The following is an 18,382-nucleotide window of genomic DNA, read 5'->3' on the forward strand; positions in this document are numbered from 1 at the left end:
TTGCTGGTCTGGGAGGAATGCAGTGAGGGACTTAATCTTCTGCCATAAGAAGAATTGATAGAGGGCCATGGTGGTCTCATAGCTGGAGATCCTAAGACCAAGTCCCACTGCGGTATTGATGTGGTGAGACATCAGGTCGATCTTTCTGACCTCCTTATCAGCCGGAGTTGAGTGGGTTTTTTTCCCTGCCTTCCTTGGGAGGATTCGATCACTATCAAATTTGGCTGAGGGTGCTTGATGAGGAATGAAATGAACCTTGTACATCCCCTCTAGGCACCTGGAGGTGGGATGTAGGTGATTCAGAAGTTGCCAAGTATCAATCATCGCCTGTTTTAGACTGGTGATGAAGGGCAGAGAGATGAATGATGAGTCCTCTTTACACACAATGTCGTAAATATTGTCCTGGTTGGGATCTATTTGCTGCTGCACGTCTATCTCCAGTAATTCTGAGAGAGCGGCTCAGAGAAGGTTCCCTGGGAGTTGCCCGGTGATCCAGGATCTTGAGTAGAGATGACCACATCGGGAGATGAGGAGGCTTGCTTGGAGTCTTCCGAGTCCAAATCCGAGATATAAGGCAGACTAGATGAAGAACCACCAGGAGACGCTGGTGGATGGGCAAGTACTGCAACGGAAATCAACAGAACATCCCTTGACACCAAGTGAGGGGTGGAATGATGGGAACACATTGGTGGTCATGGGTAGTATCCATATGGGAGACAGTAATCCCACGGATAAGGCCGGTTGAAGCGGTCAGGATCAAACTGCCCATATGGGATAGGAACCCAGTACCGCAAAGGTTGTGGAGCGGAAGGCTGGCGGGAGGGGGGGGTAAGAGGGACAACGGGTGTTGGGGTGCCTCGAAGATCCCTCTGGAGATGATAAAGCCACAGACATAGGTGTTGGTGATCTTGAAGGAATATGTTCAGTTCCTGGCTGAGATTCACGGATTTCTCCAGAGATTCACAGATTTCTCTGTCGGAGATCGAACCTCTCGCCAAAGGATTGGGACTGCAGTGCAGCGAAGATGGAATCCGAACAGACTGGTGGCTTGGAGTTTCGGCCAGGACTGAAATCAGAACCGAGATGGGTGCAATGGTCGGCTCCGAGCGAGGCTCCTTATCATGTTTCTTATGCCGGAGCTCAGATTTGTCGGGTTTGTCCTTCTTAGGACATTTGGGCTTTGAAGAATCCTCGGACATGACATCCGTCCTCTTCTCCTTATGTTTGCAGGAAGGAGAATTAGAGGAGCGCTTTCCATCTTTGCCAACAGGATCCCCTTCAGATGGACAAGCAGGGACGAATTTTGGCGGTCCTGAAGCCACAGAAGAGCTGGCCTCAGGAGAGACCTGCTTCATTGCAACCAGTGCTTGCTCCCATAACATTTTTCGCAGCATGTTTTCACAATTTTTGCGAGCTTGCCTGGTAAACGACTGGCAGTGGCTGCATTTATCGGTCCTGTGGCCTTCTCCGAGGCAGAGAAGGCACAGATCATGAGGGTCAGTGGGGGACATCTTGGCTCCACAATGAGAGCACATACAGAAGGCTTCCTGCTGTGCCATCAAGGAAGAAAAGGCAGAGAGAAAACAGCGGGTGGAAAGAGTTTGTGAAAGAGAAGGACAATAGAAGGGTTTTGTTTTGTTTTTTGAGGGGGTTAAGGGGAAGTGGGAAAATAAGAAAGAAGTGGTAAGGAGTTGGTAAGGGGCAATCTTGGAGAAAGGGCTATAAGTTGTAAAGTGAAAGGGAATGAAGAGAAGAAGATAAGATTTAAAAGTTTATGATCTAGAAGCACAAGCAGAGAGCAAAAAGGCCCCAGGTATGGTGAACAGCAGACAGGGGAAAGGGCAGACACTCCGTCCATTTATACTAGGGGGTTAGGGTGCAGAGTTCCTGCCAAAAACCATTAAACCATTGTGTTGTAAGCCGCCCTGAGGCTTCGGCAAGGGGCGGCACAGAAATGTTATAATAATTATAATAACAACAACAACAATAATAATAAAGCTATTAAATCTTCCCAGCAACAGGCACTGCGCAGGTGCAGCATCCATAATATGTGATGCAGAGGCCACAATGAATAACTACTGAGTACAAAATCCCATGGCCTTGTGTTTATATTAAAGTTGGTCTATAATCTCAGTCATAATAATCTCCAGTGAATTAAGAGCATTAATAATTTTAATACAGTGGCACCTTGGCTCAAGAACTTAATCCACTCCATGACTCTGGTTGTGACCCAAATTGGTCATGAGCCAAATCAAATTTCCCCATAAGGTTCAATGTAAATAGTTAATCCGTTCTGTCATTTTTTTTTTTTATCACAAAAATTTGAAGCAAAGTGACAAAGAACAACAAAGATTGTAACCACCTCCCCCCAACACCAAGCATGAGTGCGCCATCTCCCCCCAACACGACCACGATTGTGCTCGTGTTCCCTGCACGAGCATGGCCATGACTGCAGCCATAGACGGGCATGATTGCGCTCAGGTGGGGGGGAACGACAGGCGTGATCGCAGGCATGCTCGGGGGGGGGCAGGTGTGATCACAGGCAAGCTCAGGGGAACAGGTGCAATCGTAGGCATGCGCAGGGGGGACAGGCGCGATCGCAGGCACTCTCGCGGAGGAGACGGGTGCTATCACAGGCGTGCTCGGGGGTGAAGACAGATGTGATCGCGGGCGTGCTTGGAGGGAGAGACGGGTGCAATCGTCACCCGGTGTAGAGTTCATGACCTGAGTAAAAAAAAATTCTTAAATTTTTGTTTGTGACCTGATTTGGTCATGAACTGAGGTGTTCTTGAACCAAGTACCACTGTACTATCTATGGAAGTATTGTATTCATCACTAAAAGTCTGGGTCATTGTTAATTACAGTGCTATAAATGTATACAATGTAACATCTGTCAAATCAGAATTGATGCCTATACAAAATGAGTAACAGAATGTTACGTGCATTTATCATCTCTGTACATTTCTATAAACAAACTAATATACTATCTAATGTGGCATCTCAAGTTTAAAAGGTACGGCAGCTGGTGATAAGAAAGACAACTTCTTCAACACCTGGGAAAGCCACTGTCATAGTAGACAAAATGGTATAGAAAATAGTTTACTATACTAGATATTGTTTTCATGCCAAAATATTAGTAAGAACCTGCCTGATGCACCAAGAGTTCTGCCACTTCCACATGATTATTAAGTGCTGCCAAATGCAAGGCAGTATACCCATCATCTTTCTTCTCATCCACAATCCATGGCCTTGGCAGCTTAGAAAGCAACACTCTCATTGCACTGAAATACAGAAAGCACAGCGTATTATTGCCTAATATTATCCTGTAATATTAGCTTAACCTTTTCATCCAAGTACACAATTCCCAAATTGAACAGTAATTTGTGGGTACTCGAAATCATTTTTCTAGTTTTAAACCACTTAAAATGAACAATTTTATTTATTAAATTTTAGAATTACATTTGTACTCAATTAAAATAGTGTAAAGTGATCTAAATTATTATATTAGTTATTCCAGAAGAAAATGCCAAAGTCTATCCATATTCAAAAAGTTTATCCATCTTTTCCTCCTTTATGCAGCATGCATGCAACTTACTACTCAGGAAATGGATACCATTTCCCCTCATGTACTACTTGTAATATGAAAAATAACTATTTTGGAAACCATCAACAAGATTAAATTCTAAAGCGCATTTTTAATTATCTCATTTAAGTTGATCAGCAATCCAATCACACAGAGACCATGAAGAACTGTCCTTAGTTTCTTATTTCCTTTCTCTCGCCTCTCCATAGCCTCTAATAACACCAGCTCATCTTCAAGAATGATATCAATGGAACTTATGTACCACCTGTGTGCTTCAATCTGCCAGAATGACATGACATACCTTCCTCTCCGTAATATATATAAATGGAATTCAGTACAGGGTTCCATAGCAGCCAAATTAAGTTGTTTATCTGAGTGTAGTTTAGTGCTATTATTATCCAAATGGGAAGAGATATGTGAATATTCAGTTATTTTTTTTCATCTGAAAATAATGTGTGGTTTTACACCCTGCTCCATTCCTTTTATATGAATGCTAGTATAGACAATTTCTCATTCTTTCAAACTTTCCTGAATCATCCAGAACAGACATGGGTAAAAGAGAAGAGATGGGACCAGAAAGCAGTAGTTGGTATTCACATATATTTAATTATATATATATTCCCATACATGCCACCTTAAATACTTTTTCAAAGTGGTTTACAGATTACATAACTCTCACCATAAAATATTTTATTAGTATTATAATTATTATTTTATTGTATTTTTATAATTTCTTTTTAATTCTTGCAAGTGACCCAGAGCACCTTATATAGTTCTCCTCCACTCCATTTTTATCCTCACAATAACCCTGTAAGGTAAATTGGCCTCAGAGTCTAAGACTACCCAAAGTCATCCAGTGAGCTTCAAGGCCAAGTAAGGACTATAACCTGGATCCCCCAGGTCCTCAGTCCAACAGTCTAATCACTACACATTAGTTCTCAGATGTCAACAGGGAAAAAAAATATAACGAACTCAAAATATCTCTTAACACAGCAGCCAATAAAAAAAGCAATACACTGAAATAAAAAAAAAATCAAAGCAAAAAGTTTATACTTTGCACTTAATGAGGACATTCCAAAGACAGAATGCCCCACAGAAAGACACTTTCTCTCATCTTACCTAAAGTTTACAGGGGAGAACATGGAGAAGGATACACAGATGATAACAAGGCACAGGTTCATACAGAAGCATGTGATCCTTGAAATACAGAGTAAACAACTCTGAATTGTCATTGATATTGTATTTCTAATGCACTATGCATCTCAGATAGAACTCTATTATGTTAGGAGCTATATAAAAATACACATTTCAGCATCATTCAGGCTTATCCACTAATGATTACTTTTGCCAAAGAGCATTTTATCTAGACATGGATAGGATATTTAGTTTATTTTAGCCACATTTAAATATACTAAAAACTAGGGTAGCTTTTGTAGCTGCTTTCTGAAAATCAGTCATGCTATCTCTGATATATATATATGTAAGTAATCATAAGCTGTACTGCAGCTTTTCTTAAAATAAACTGTCCTTCATTTTATTATTGATGTATTAATAATTACAGATACAGAAAGTTTTAAAATAGAATAATATATTCCATCCTACTTTTAAAACAGATTAGGCCCAATCCCTTATTCCAATCTTCATCTGACTACTTTCCACACAAGTATTTCTAAGGCTACATTATAACTACTTTACTGAAAAGCCATTTTAATTCCTGCTTATGCTGAGATTTCCCTTGCCATCTCCCTTGCCCTCATTTTGATCTCTATTATACCTAAAAGCACTGAAAGATGCACCAGGCTTGCAAATCTTCAGAAATCTAGAAAAACCTAGTTATAAATGCAACCCCCACTTCATTTGCAATTACTGAAAGATATCAGCACAAGTAGCTAATTACTGTTGGGACTGCAGGATGAACAATCAATAGGCAGAGAAAAGGATAGAGCCACCCTCTGCTCCTAGAACTGCAACCAACAGCCTAGAGACTATTTTTTGCAGTGGTTGACTAAATATGGTCAGGGAAGAGAGAGGCAGGGAGTGAATGTTTCAAATGCTTAGCTGCCTATAAAGCTGAAACAGTTTTGCTTGTGCCCAGAGTAGCAAATGGATACAGCCTAAATAGCACTCATGTTGGAGTTCTGACCTCAACAACAGCATTTGACCTCTGAAGACGGAAAATAGATACAACAGATCTGTTTGGAAACTAAATGCAAAGCACTACGAGACAAAGTAAAACATCTAAGAAGGAAAGAAGAAATGCTTGTGAAGGGATGGTGGTGAAGGTGTATGCTGAATTTCATGAACATTTTCTTCTAGCTTTTTCCAGCTGACAAACAAGATGTGTTTATCCTTCCTTGGGTTTCCTAGCTGCCATCCTGGATACTTTCTACTTTTGAGTCTTGCAGATACAAGGAACCAATTTCCATACATCCACACTTTAGTATTTATGGAAAAGTAGCAAATAACACTAGCATACCTGCTTGTGCTTTGGTTATAACTACTTTAGAAAGTGAAATATGCATTCACCTTCACCTCCCCAATGCTCTCCCCTCCCACATAATGAAGAGCTGAATCAGCAAATAGAGTGAACACTCAAGATGAGATGGCTGCTGCTGATGTCTGTCTCTAGGTCATTACCTCTCTCCCAACTGCAAATGCTGCATGATAAGCTTACAGGTAACAGAGCATTAGAAGTCCTTGAATTATTACACGTGTTTAAAGGACTCTGCATGCATTTTTACTTGACTTGATTTTTGTTATAATGATCTTTATTACATGTAATACTTATTGCCAGAGTACTTAAGTGTCAAACATTTGTGATGTAAAGAGTAGGGTTGGAGAATTTATGTTTAGTTGAAATACCACAGTGAATACCTTGTTGTCAAGAAATTTCATCTTAGTTAAGTTTTATGTATCTTTTGCTGTCTAAACATTTTGAAAATTAATTATATAGAAATGCATTATGTTACTCTCCCTTTCAAATCACATCTATCCAGCATTTTACAGCCATTCCATTATTCACAAGAAAACAGGACGACAATGCATCCTTTAACTAAAAGGTAACTTTATTAATAGATAAAGAGCATTAAAACTATTTGATTCTGGCATATGACAGCAATATAGTTCAAATCCAAAATGAACAAGTAATAATTCTTATGCTGCATTGCTGTTTCTCCTTGTAGTATTGTGCTAGCTATTGCCATGCTCTGATTTGCTCTCTATCAGCTGCACTAGCTTTTTGTCAAGGGCTGCAGAAATTAAAACTTCATGGTTTTTGTCTTGTCTCAAGACTGTTACGAGTACTGTTACTTGAGTATTAATTTAGAGCAAGGCTCAAATGAAAACAGATTTCCTTTTTCAGATTACTAATCAACATTGCAGATCTCACTGTGCAGCTTTCTGAACTATAATCTACGTATTTCAGCTATTCAAAAATTCTGACCACACAAACATGAACTAAATTGTATTGGTTTTTGCAACCTGATGTTGCACTGCCTTTGCCAGGCTAAAAGAGAAAGATGGAATTTATTAGACTGCTAAAAAATTTCCATGTATCTAAACTAGTATTTGCCTGCAAATGATTCTTGACTGAAACAATGAACTATTGCATGAAGTTAACTACTCTGGAAGTGTTCAATAGAAGCAAGCTCACACTGCGTGAAATAGAACCAGCTAAAAGGTGTTTTTTCCCTTTGAACCTTGCCAAACATTGCCAATGTTTTCTCAGCAGTATCATCGAATAATAGAGACAAAGTGTGTTAACCTACAAACTACGGAAAAATACTAGAGTTGGGACTTTTTACGAAGATATTTATTACTATTCTTTCCAATTCATCTAAAGTGCCTTCACAGGCTAGTTTAAACAGTGCAAAATATGCCAATGGCATTCCATTATCAAATTGGAATTCAATCACCATTTCATGGATGCATTTTATACAGTCAACTTTTGGTGAAGTCATACTGCTCTTTATATGCATGCTTAATAGATGAGAAGCAGCAACAGACATCTGGACAAGTATTTGAGAATTTCATGACAGCACAATACCCTTTAGTATGCTTTAAGTTACTGTGTAGGTAAACCACATTGTGAATTTTACCATTAATACCAGTTATTAAAAAACAAGAAAAAGTCTTACAACTAATTGAGAACCAATGTTTTGCACCTTAGGACAAAGAGTGAGGAAATTCTTTCAGCTACATCCATCAGAACACTGCTATTAAAACCTGCCCAGAGCACATACTTCTTTATATACCCATATGAAAATACATTATGGAATGTAAAGAAGTATGTATTTTTGGCAGGTATGAGCTACCAGTGAAATAAAAAGAACTTAACTTCTGATCAAAGCGCTGGTCTTCTATAGGTGAAATTAATATGGAAAAGGAACTCATTCAGTATGCAATTTACTTCAAGTTGTGGAACATTAACATTTGTTTAAGTGTTGATTATGCTATTCATCAGCTGTACAATACAGGTGCTGCCAATATTGTACAAGAATATACAGCAGAACCCCTGTATCTACAGGGATAGGTTCTAAGTTACCCAGCAAATGCCTGAAACTGCAGATAGTAACGAATATATTGCACATATACATTTCTTTTTCACAATTTCATGGACAGATTTTTGTTCTTACCATACATTATAACTACCTCAGCATACAATTTTTTCTTTCCATATTAAATTGAGAATTTTCACTTATAGGAAGCACTTTGCGACTTCTCTTTAGCACTTTACGACCTCTCTTTCAGACCAAGGTCAACTGTGGTGAAGTGAAACCATGCTAACTAAACCAGTGGATATGGGGGTTCTACTGTATTTTACTTTCTATCAGTTGAAGATCTAGAAGCAACCACTCCAGGACACACAATGAATGCATTAATCTTATATGTACAAACTATTATTGAACTATTTTAGGATCATGATAATTTTGATTGCCTGTTTAAACTTTTTCATGTTCTTGTTTGTAATGCCTTTGCTGGAGTTTTACAAAACAAATTTCAAAGTTGAAAAGTTTTTGCAAAAATATGCATATCTACTATGTAAATCACTGAATAAGTAAGCTATTTTCTTGGAAGCTAAATGTGTGTACATAAAGGACCATTCAATCTCAGTATTATAAACAAGGCCTTTTCACATATTCATTGAAATAGATAAATTCAATGTACTAGCACAGGTTTGTTTCCAACCTTCTGCCTAACTTGCCTTGAATTTTCAGTTAGAATTCTGTCATGCATTTATTTAATTACTATCATTCTTGTCAGTATTAGAATTTTTCCAGTTGTGCATACCCTTACCTGCCTTGCTTTCACTGATGACATTGCACAAATGTTACGCAGATGTTCAGGACCTTACATGTACATTACAACCTTTCCAGCCCACATTATTCTAGTAACAAGAGTTAAGGATCATGTTCCATTGGTTGTCTGTATCAACTTAGAAGTTAAAACAAAAGAGTTTAAACAGTATAGGCAGGATGTTATTCTACCGCCTTCATCCAGGTTAACAAACTTGTCAATAGGATTTAAGTGGTTTGATTTGGGAGAAGATTCAAGACCCAGTTCAGTTGCTACAATGAAATAAAAGTGAAACTATTTTAAATCTAAACTAAATATCACATTTTAAAGTAGGGAAGGAAAAAGACAATTTCTATAATTCAAAATGTATTTCTTTAAAAATTAAAAATTATTTCTAAACAGTACTGAAAACCTTAGTACCTACTTTGTTAATTTACAGCACTGCAATTTACTATTTACTGTCAATTTCCAGTGTTTCAGTCTTACAACTGAACCTTCCATTTTTTAAAACCCTGTTTATGTTCTGCATACTTGCATTTTCATATATGGATTACAGCTTCTATGTTCAGAGGGTGGCTGTCACCTTGCTACAGAGCAGCACCATACTTGCTATGGAACTGTTGAAATCTTACCAAGAATATTGAAACCTGGACACTCAATATTTTGTCATCTTTCCAATGTTACTCTATTTTACTTCACCATGTGCCTTGGCCTATATTGACCCCCACAAAAACACCAACAAAGTCAATGTCCATGACTAATATGAAAAAAAATGGTTACTGGACAATCAAGAGCAGCATATTGTCATCAAATGAAAATGAAATGCTTTTCCTTTAGACTATATGCAGAGTTTAAAAATTAAAATTATGCTGATTTGCTTTTTTTCAAAACATCCAATTTAGTTATAAAATAACTGATTTTAATTCACACTGATTACCTACATAGAATTATTGTTAATCATAAGAGGGATGCCAGTATGCAAACAAATAAATGACAGCTTCAAAGTGAAAATTCAAGTCAGGTTGGTGGATTAGATTTTATCTAGGCATTATGGTGTAATATACTCATTTTTATTGCAAACAGCTGTCTCAAATTCCTATCTAATTCATGTATGCATAGTGCTTTTTTCTGTTATAATACAGATGCCATTAGTTTCTTAAAGAGGAAAGACAATTATTAAAGTGTGAAGAATCTCTTTAAAAATTCAAAGCTGGAATTAAAGTTTCCTACCAGATACCAAAAATAACATTTTTATTATTAGGGGCAATATCTTTTTTTAATTAACTACAAAACAGTCAAACTTTAGTGAAGAGTTCAGATCTGCATTGATTACTATTGGTAAGCATCATGTGAAAATTGGAAAAAAAGAATTAAAGGCAACTTCATAACACAGACATTATTTTTGCTTGGACAGGTTAACATTGTATTTCACATCCCAAACTATTTATAAATTACAGGTTCACTAAATTTAAATCTGGCTGTTATTAGATGGCACTACATTAAACACCATAACTTTAAACACAACTATATGGTTGTGAGCTGCCCCGAGGCTTCGGCGAATGGGGCGGCATAGAAGTCTCCTAAATAAATAAATAATTTTAGCACATAAAAATCTGTAACTTCCAATTTATTCTCTAAACATATTGCTTTCAGCTCAAAATTAAAATCCAAATATGAGTTATAAAGCAAATGTATGGAAAAGCAGTCACTATTGCTAATTGTGACTAACAAAAATTTTATTCTACAACTTTCAGATTTATTATCAGGGAGCAACAAATTAAAGATTAACATTTGATCGCTCACATTTTAAAAACTGATCAGTATAATTTGCTAATAGATTTGTACCTTGCTTACAGCACAATTGTAAATAAGCAGCAAAACAAACCATAGATAAACTGCACACACAGCTTCATAAAAGTAATGTTAGTAGTTTTCTTAGAATATTGTCATACTAAAATGTCATTTCTCTCACTTCAGCTGTTGAATTCTAGCTAAGCACTAGCTGAACTGTGGGCATCTGCTGACACAGTTGAACTCAAACATCTCAGCCATTTGACTGACAAGGATAACAGATGCTGACATTATCAAATAGTACCATGCTTCTTTCCATAGTCATTTTTTGTCCAGATATGGCCATTACATGAAAACTATTGCCATCCAAAAGGACACTTGAGCAGCTGGATCAGTCCAACAGTTTCCATATAAATGATAAAAATAGACATCAGTTTTATAGCAGCCTTAAATACTCAAATTAAACTATATACATGTTACACTTCTGTTGAAACAACAAAAATGTGTATTTACAGAAATCTCCCCACCAGAAGACTTGCAACAAAGCAGAGAGACTATATTTGATGTATGCATTATTAATATATGATCTGAAATGCCACTGTGCCCTCTAGTCTGGCTCAACATTTCTAGCTTTCAAATAAAATACTGCTTTCTACTTTTACTGCCATGTTTAAACTAATCATCTTTTATTAACCAAACCACATGCATTTTTTACTCTGATTTCAAAGGTTACGTGGTGCATTATAACTGCATCCTAAAGAGAGAGGAAAGCAATTTTAACACATCCCCAGAGATTCTCTATAGAAATAACATTATTGTAGAAAAGGCCTTTAGAAATATTAACTGGGGTTTTAGTTAACAATTGTAAAAGCATTATAACAGGCAAGGGCCAATACTACTCCTTTTCTTTCACCAAACCAGCTTTCTACCAAACAGCTGCTGCAACTAAGATGGTAGGAGAGTTCATAATGCTTACCATTAGAGCAAGAGGAAACTAGCAAGGCAACATGAAAGAGTAGAAACATTTCTGGAACAGGGCAGGTCAGGCGAGCTCTCAGAAGAGTGCTCTACTGGTATGTCCTGCTCCAGAAACAAGCATTTCTGCTCACTTCCAGGGTTGCTTTCAGATCATGTACATCAGGGGTACATAACTTTTTCACCAGGGGGCAGTTGAAAGGTGCCAGTGCTGGGTGTAGGCCAGAAAGTTGGTGCTGGTGATATGCGTGGGCCAGCGAGGGGATGGAGGTGGTGCGTGTGGGCACACGTGCTGAGGTGGGGGCAGGGTGCAAGGCAAAGTGAGGTGGGGGTGGGCACGCGCCGTGAGGTGGGCACATGAGGCAGCAGCTTGCTCACTTGGAGATCATTTCCGCCAAGTGAGCAAACCGCTGCCTCCCTGCGCATGGGGCGAGGTGAGTGGTGACAGGTGCACACGTGGGTGCAGGCGTGCATGCGGCAGGTCCAAATGGGCACGGTGGGCCAGATCTGGCCCCCAGGCCGTAGTTTGAGGACCCATGATGTACATTGTAAATGCCCCAGGTCTCATGAATAACAGCAACAGTACTGGATACAGTCCATACTATTTCCTTTCACTGATAAATATGCTGCCCATATAGCCAACAATATAACATTATTAATATTTACAGCTCAGTGGTCCCAAGGAAAATGGCTCAAGTAACTATGCCTTGAGTTTTCCTAAAAGTTATGATTACAAAAAAGTATAAATGGAAAATACAAAAATTAATTATTGAAAGCCTTTAAAGTATTTCCTCTATAACTTAACATTTGGAGTTTCTATTTTGTATCTTTTTATAATATAGAAAAGAGTCATTTTATGGGAAATTTCTCATTTAAATTCATGTATATTTCATTAGGACTTATATTTACATTTCATTACTACAACATGAAAACAGCTATATGTTTCCTAAACTTCAATGCTTTGCTAAAGCTGGTAAAATGGAACCAAATCACTTCTTTAATGGATTTGGTCCCCTTCAACCAGCTGTAGCTATGTATTGATCACTACAGGACAAATGCGTTGAACAGCAAGAAATGAAACTATGTAAGAAAAAAAGTCTGTTTAAAAGTAGTAAAGTTCATAATTACAAGCAAACTTTATAAAGCATCTGTCCCTATTCTAGAAAATAATTGGTACTTTGGTTCTAAACCAAAAGGTACACATTGAAAGTTATTGTTTCCCTCCCTAAACATACATTCTGTTGTAAAGCATTATGGACAATATGCGATGGTGACCACTTGCGAACAGCTACTCCACAGGCTCCACATTCTGCAAGTGGCACTCACTGCTTGTGCAACAGATTTAGCATTTCCAGGGGCAACCCTGTAAAGCAGCAAGTTGTTAGAGCTTGTCTAAGCAGCGATTGCACCTGCCGGCATACAAAACATCTCTAAGATCTTCATGCTAATGATTTCACTCTTTTTAGTGTCATTTACTTTGTTTGTATTTTTGTTTTGTTCTGTTTGAGGAGCAAACTTTAAGCTACTTCCCGTAAAATAAATGCAAAAATATTCAAATACATTTGATTGACGGTTCCTCTATTTTCATGGTGTTTTTGCTTATCTCAAATTAAGATCAGAGAATAGTATGAAATCTTCCATAGCATAATGGAAGATGCTTTTCCATTATGCTGCACAAAAATCAACAAAAAAGTAAACAAACTCTATTAATAGGATAATGTGAAGATTTTTCCCCAGTAAATAAATGCTTCAGATGGGAATAAATGTGTCAAATTATCCATAATTGTGCTAATCGTAAGCCACTGTGGGATCAAACAGTAATAGTGGGGTCCGATATACCTCTAACCAATGAACCAATGTTCAGAAGGCAATCAAATCTCTGCAGGACCAATCTCAGATATTGATCACCTTTTAAATTCAAATATTTAGGCCTTGTTTACTTATGTTACTGTGTGGTTACTGCAAAGACAAAGGCCTGTTCAGTAATGCACAGCGCTGAAATTTGGAAGTAAAAAATCAAAGCAGGCTGCAGCCAAGTTTGCAGCCTAAGCTGGGCTCCTGAAATGTCCAGACAGTTGCTGGATAAGCTTTCATGTCTTCTCAGTGGAGGACTGAGAGAATTTCTCCAGTGAGTGCCAGGAAATCCCACGATGCAGGTGAGTAAACCTACTTCAGAAACTAAGAGTCACCCAGAGAAAGGAAAAGGAATGTAATTACTGAAATCTGCGGAACTATAATGATGATTGGTATTAACAGATCTGAAGTCAGGAATGCTGTGAACCAGGAGAATGCAGGACTGTTGCTGAATGCGTTTCCATGATTTGAGGACAGTTCACTCTGTGACAATACTTCAGTCCTTTGGCATGCTATTGGATTAGCAGAACAATTTTCAGCCTTTCCTCAGCAAATTATGCATGCAGACAGACATTCAGCTTACTATGGTACATCTGATGTGTCATCTTTCATGTAAGCATGCTATTTAAGTATAACACTGGACTGGAGGTGGTATTAAAAGAGTCTATTACCAGTACAAAGAAATTCAGATTAGGACATGGATGTGCGGGAGCAAAGCTATAAGAGATGAATATCATAGCTCTTTGGTTAAAATGCCCCCTCATCAAAAAATAAAAATTCCTGTATTACAGGCCAAAATAAGAAAAGCCACATTCACTTGAAGAAAATATATCCTGTTGAAGTGCAAGCTTCATAACTTTTAAACTACTTATACTCTCTGGAGTGGGTAAAAAATTCAATCTTGTACAACTGCTAAGTGGGATAGTTTAAATTTGAATATGGTTAAGAATCACCATTTGTATTATGCATGGTGTAAAATGGCTAAATAATCACGAAACTGCTGCTTTTTAAAAGCAAAGCTTAATTGCTTATTTTTTTATAAATCCAGAATGATTTCCTATCTATACTGCACAACTATTATTGAGTCAGATATTGGATTAAATGTAACTTGTTTGGGATATCTACCTGTATTATTACACTGAAGAGGTGAGTAACTGCGTTGTGTTGTCACTGTTTCAAAATCATGATTTGAACTACCCGTACTTTAAAACCAAACCCATGGTTTGAGACTCCAAATGTGAACACATACCAAGCTTTAGAGCTCTTTGTTTTCACTTAAGGTCTCCTTGGCACTCAACTTCATAAATTCATTCCCACAGGCACTGAAAGAGCAGCTTTACGTATAGTTTGTCAATTCAGTCATTACACTAAGCAATGGTTAGGGCAAACTGTAATTCCCCAGTTCAGTTCAAATCATGGAATTTTAAAATTCTCTTTACTGGCTGTGCACAAAACATATTCTATCATTTCAGTCATCATTTCAAACCATAACTTAACTTTCTTAACCATATGACTGTATTAGTCAATCCCTCTCCGCCCTCCATATAAAAATCCAGGACCTATGAACCTCTATAAACAATGGCTCCACATCTCAAGGCAAGGTAAGTTGTTTCTTCTTCTTTTTAAAAATAAAAAGCTATTCTGTCCCAGAGGTATCACATTTCAGTTCTAGGCAAGGGACATCTCTGAATCAGTAACTTATCACTGAGCTATTCTTTTTCTGAAACCCATTTCAGATAGGATAAACCTCAGCTGTGACTCAGAAGTTACTTTTGCAGCATGACTGGCCCAAAGTCACCCTGTGAGCTTCAAGGCTGAAGAAGGACTAGAAGCTGGATTTCCCAAGTTCCAGTGCAGCAGTCAAACAACTGTGCCACTCTGGCTGTACTGCACTGCACTTGAAATCCTAATATGTGTGGACTTCCCATACTAGCATTAGTGTTCTTCTGAAAAAGAAAGATGATAGTAATGGAAAAATCATGTAATCAGGTCTAACTATGCAATATAAACACGTATAAGTATTAGTGGTATATAAACAGCTGTATTACAATGGTTAGATACTGTATCTGTTCCCTCTATCTGCCTGAAAAACTGCATCTTTTCTTAAATAGCTGTAATTCATCGTATGAAAGGTTGGCTTTATTTCCAGTTCTGTAAAAATCACAGCAATGGTTCTGATGAACCAATTACATTGCTAGATATTTCATTCCCAGACTGTTTCATTCTACTGTCATGGAAATACCCAGTTTATTACACATGAAACAGTTCAACACAGAGAAACTCTTTTCTGAATTTATGTATAATTTCTCCCATAAAAAACTGCTGGTTTAGCAGTTATGCTACTTACCAAACATTAGAAAGCAAGCAATGTTAACTGTACCTTGGATTTCCTCGTAGTGCAGCATGATGTAGAGCATTAAACCCATTGTTGTTCGTAATAGTAACATCTGCTCCAGCTTCTAGAAGGACTGCCAAGATGTCATCACGCTTTTTACTTATTGCATCATGAAGAGGAGTATCACCCTCAGAATCCTAAACAAAAAAGTTATTTTCTACAAATACCTATTTAAATACATATTCTAAGAGAAGACACCTGATTTTGAAAAGGCTACAGGTATAATTTGAGTTAAATAAATACACGCACACTTAACACACTTACATACACACATTATTATATAAATTTCACATAAATGTTAACTGGATCAGTGTAAATTGACTTTTGACAAAATACTATGACAGTCACTACTTTTACTATATCTTTACAGATATGTGACAGACAGACAGACAGACAGCGAATAAAGGAACAAGCTTATGCACATTTAGACAGAAAAGAGCTTACAGTTCCCAGGCAGTAAGCCATTTTTTCTGTCTAAACTTACACAGGCTTGTGCCTTAAGATACCTAAAATGTTTCCAGCAATGTTAAAATAATTTCAGTAGTTATATTCAATAGTTGAAAATTCTGCTAAACTGGAGTTGATACATTACATCCAAACCCAGACATTACTGGTTAATAGTGACTTATTATTTGTTGGCTAACTAAGGGCTGTTTAATACACAATTAACCACAATGTCCAGATTCAGATGTTAAAGAACAATTTTGGATCAAGTGAACTACAATTTCACAGCTCACAACAAATCAGAGGTTAATTAACCCACAGTTTATCACTGTTACATGTAAACTAGGTCAACTAGGTCATAGTCTCCAAGATATTTAAATGCAACTTTACTTAAAAGAATAAGAACAGAATGGTCTAAAACTTGAATCAAATCTGTATCTTTGGCATCAGTGCTAATGCATTTCTGGTGAAATGTACTTCTGGTAAATCACCAGAAGACAGTCTGTGATTTCAGAATGTAAACTTTAAAAGCAATCTCACACATGGCATTACTAAGAAAATATGAATTAATAAGTAAATAAAAAGTATATTGATCAGATATACCCTACCACTGCAAAGAATTATTTCAGGTCATTAAAAATAGAACTGAAAGTTTTACGGAGGATCTGTTTTAATGCTGCTTTTCAGAAGAATTAAAGTTTTTGCAGAGACAACATCCAGATATGCCATTCTATAATTTAAAGAAGAAAACAAATGGAATTAAGGGAACTTTATTCTTTTTGGTGCCTTTTATTAGGAAAATAAAACCTTTTTATTTTCCTAATGTTTTAAGATTTGTTTTAATAGGGGTTTTATCACTGTTTGGAAATGTTATTTGGATGCTGTGTTTTATTTTATATTCTCTTATTGTTAAACCATCCTGAGACCAAGGTAAGGGACGGTCTAGAAAAGTTTTAAATAAATAAATAAATGAAAGTAAGTGTCTCACTCTATGCCTAATCCCTGGTTGGCGGTACCATTGCTATTATGCCACCTTTTTGTTATATTGCAAGTTACATGCAACCTCAGTACCACTCAGGAAGGCCCCAAAGCACCTTATAAAGCAAATTAAAATGAAATATACTGAAATAGAAAACAGTAAGCACAAACTTTAAATTACTTGAAAGTATAAATCAACTAACATTACAGAATTTCTTCAAAAAAAACACTCTTCATAGTATTTCTGAATTAGAAAGAAAACCACACAAAGAAAAATGCATAGATGCTTCAGAGAGGATATCTAAAAGAAGCCTATGTACTGCTACCAGGAAAGGCCTGCCTCAAGTATTCAGCAAATTGGATTTCAATGGCCATGAAACAAAGACCTTCCCAAATAATCTGAATGGGTTCATAATTCCAGTATGAAATTTATTTATTTATTTATTAAAACATTTTTATGCCGCCCCATTCGCCGAAGCCTCGGGGCGGCTTACAACAACACATGAAATTAAAGCATGTGTAACAGTGCACCATGTGTAACAGTATAAACCTTTCTTCTCCACAAAAGGATGAAGACTGGCAAAGTATCTGAAGCTACAGTACACCCAGACAAAGACATAACAAGGCCATCAGGAGGAGTGGTGGTTCCAGAAAAACCTAGACTGCAAACCTTATCTTTCTGAGAGAGTACTATCCCATTTAGAAGACACTCATTCCTTGAACAGTGACCAAAGACACCACTGGCCTGGTCCACAAGTAAAAACTACACATGGTGCGGATTGTTGAAAATTGGGTTGTTGGAAACAACACTTAGGTAACTCTACTACAAATTCAATGCTGTATATCAACTATTTAACCCTCAAATAGGCCATGGTGGTCAGGTTTGCATAACATAGCAACCTCTGCCCATTTGCCCTGGTGAGGGGTTACATATTCAAGATGTTGCCCAGCACACACTACAACTTATCAAGGTGCACCAGGAAAGCAACAACCCTGATGAGTCCTTTATCTTGTTTAAACTGCCCTACTTGTCTGAACCTAGCCTTGCTAATGAAGTGGTTTGTCAA

General features: G+C 37.3%; 1 protein-coding gene across 5 annotated transcripts in view; it reads right to left on the minus strand.

Moving 5' to 3' along the window:
* MIB1 (MIB E3 ubiquitin protein ligase 1) overlaps positions 1 to 18,382 on the minus strand; it is a 75,074-nt gene that overhangs the window by 35,686 nt on the left and 21,006 nt on the right. For all 5 annotated transcript variants that reach the window (XR_006414044.1, XR_006414043.1, XM_044423786.1 and 2 more), the window contains exons 12-13: positions 15,879 to 16,030; positions 3,149 to 3,281 (exon numbers count right to left, since the gene is read on the minus strand). Coding sequence is in view for 3 of the 5 variants with exons in the window: in XM_044423786.1 (XP_044279721.1) it covers positions 3,149 to 3,281; positions 15,879 to 16,030 (285 nt within the window). In the remaining 2 variants the exon portion in view is untranslated. The remainder of the gene's footprint in view (positions 1 to 3,148; positions 3,282 to 15,878; positions 16,031 to 18,382) is intronic.

Source organism: Varanus komodoensis, unplaced genomic scaffold (genome assembly GCF_004798865.1).
Source record: "Varanus komodoensis strain SLA01 unplaced genomic scaffold, ASM479886v1 scaffold14_1, whole genome shotgun sequence".
In the NCBI taxonomy this organism is placed as follows: domain Eukaryota; kingdom Metazoa; phylum Chordata; class Lepidosauria; order Squamata; family Varanidae; genus Varanus; species Varanus komodoensis.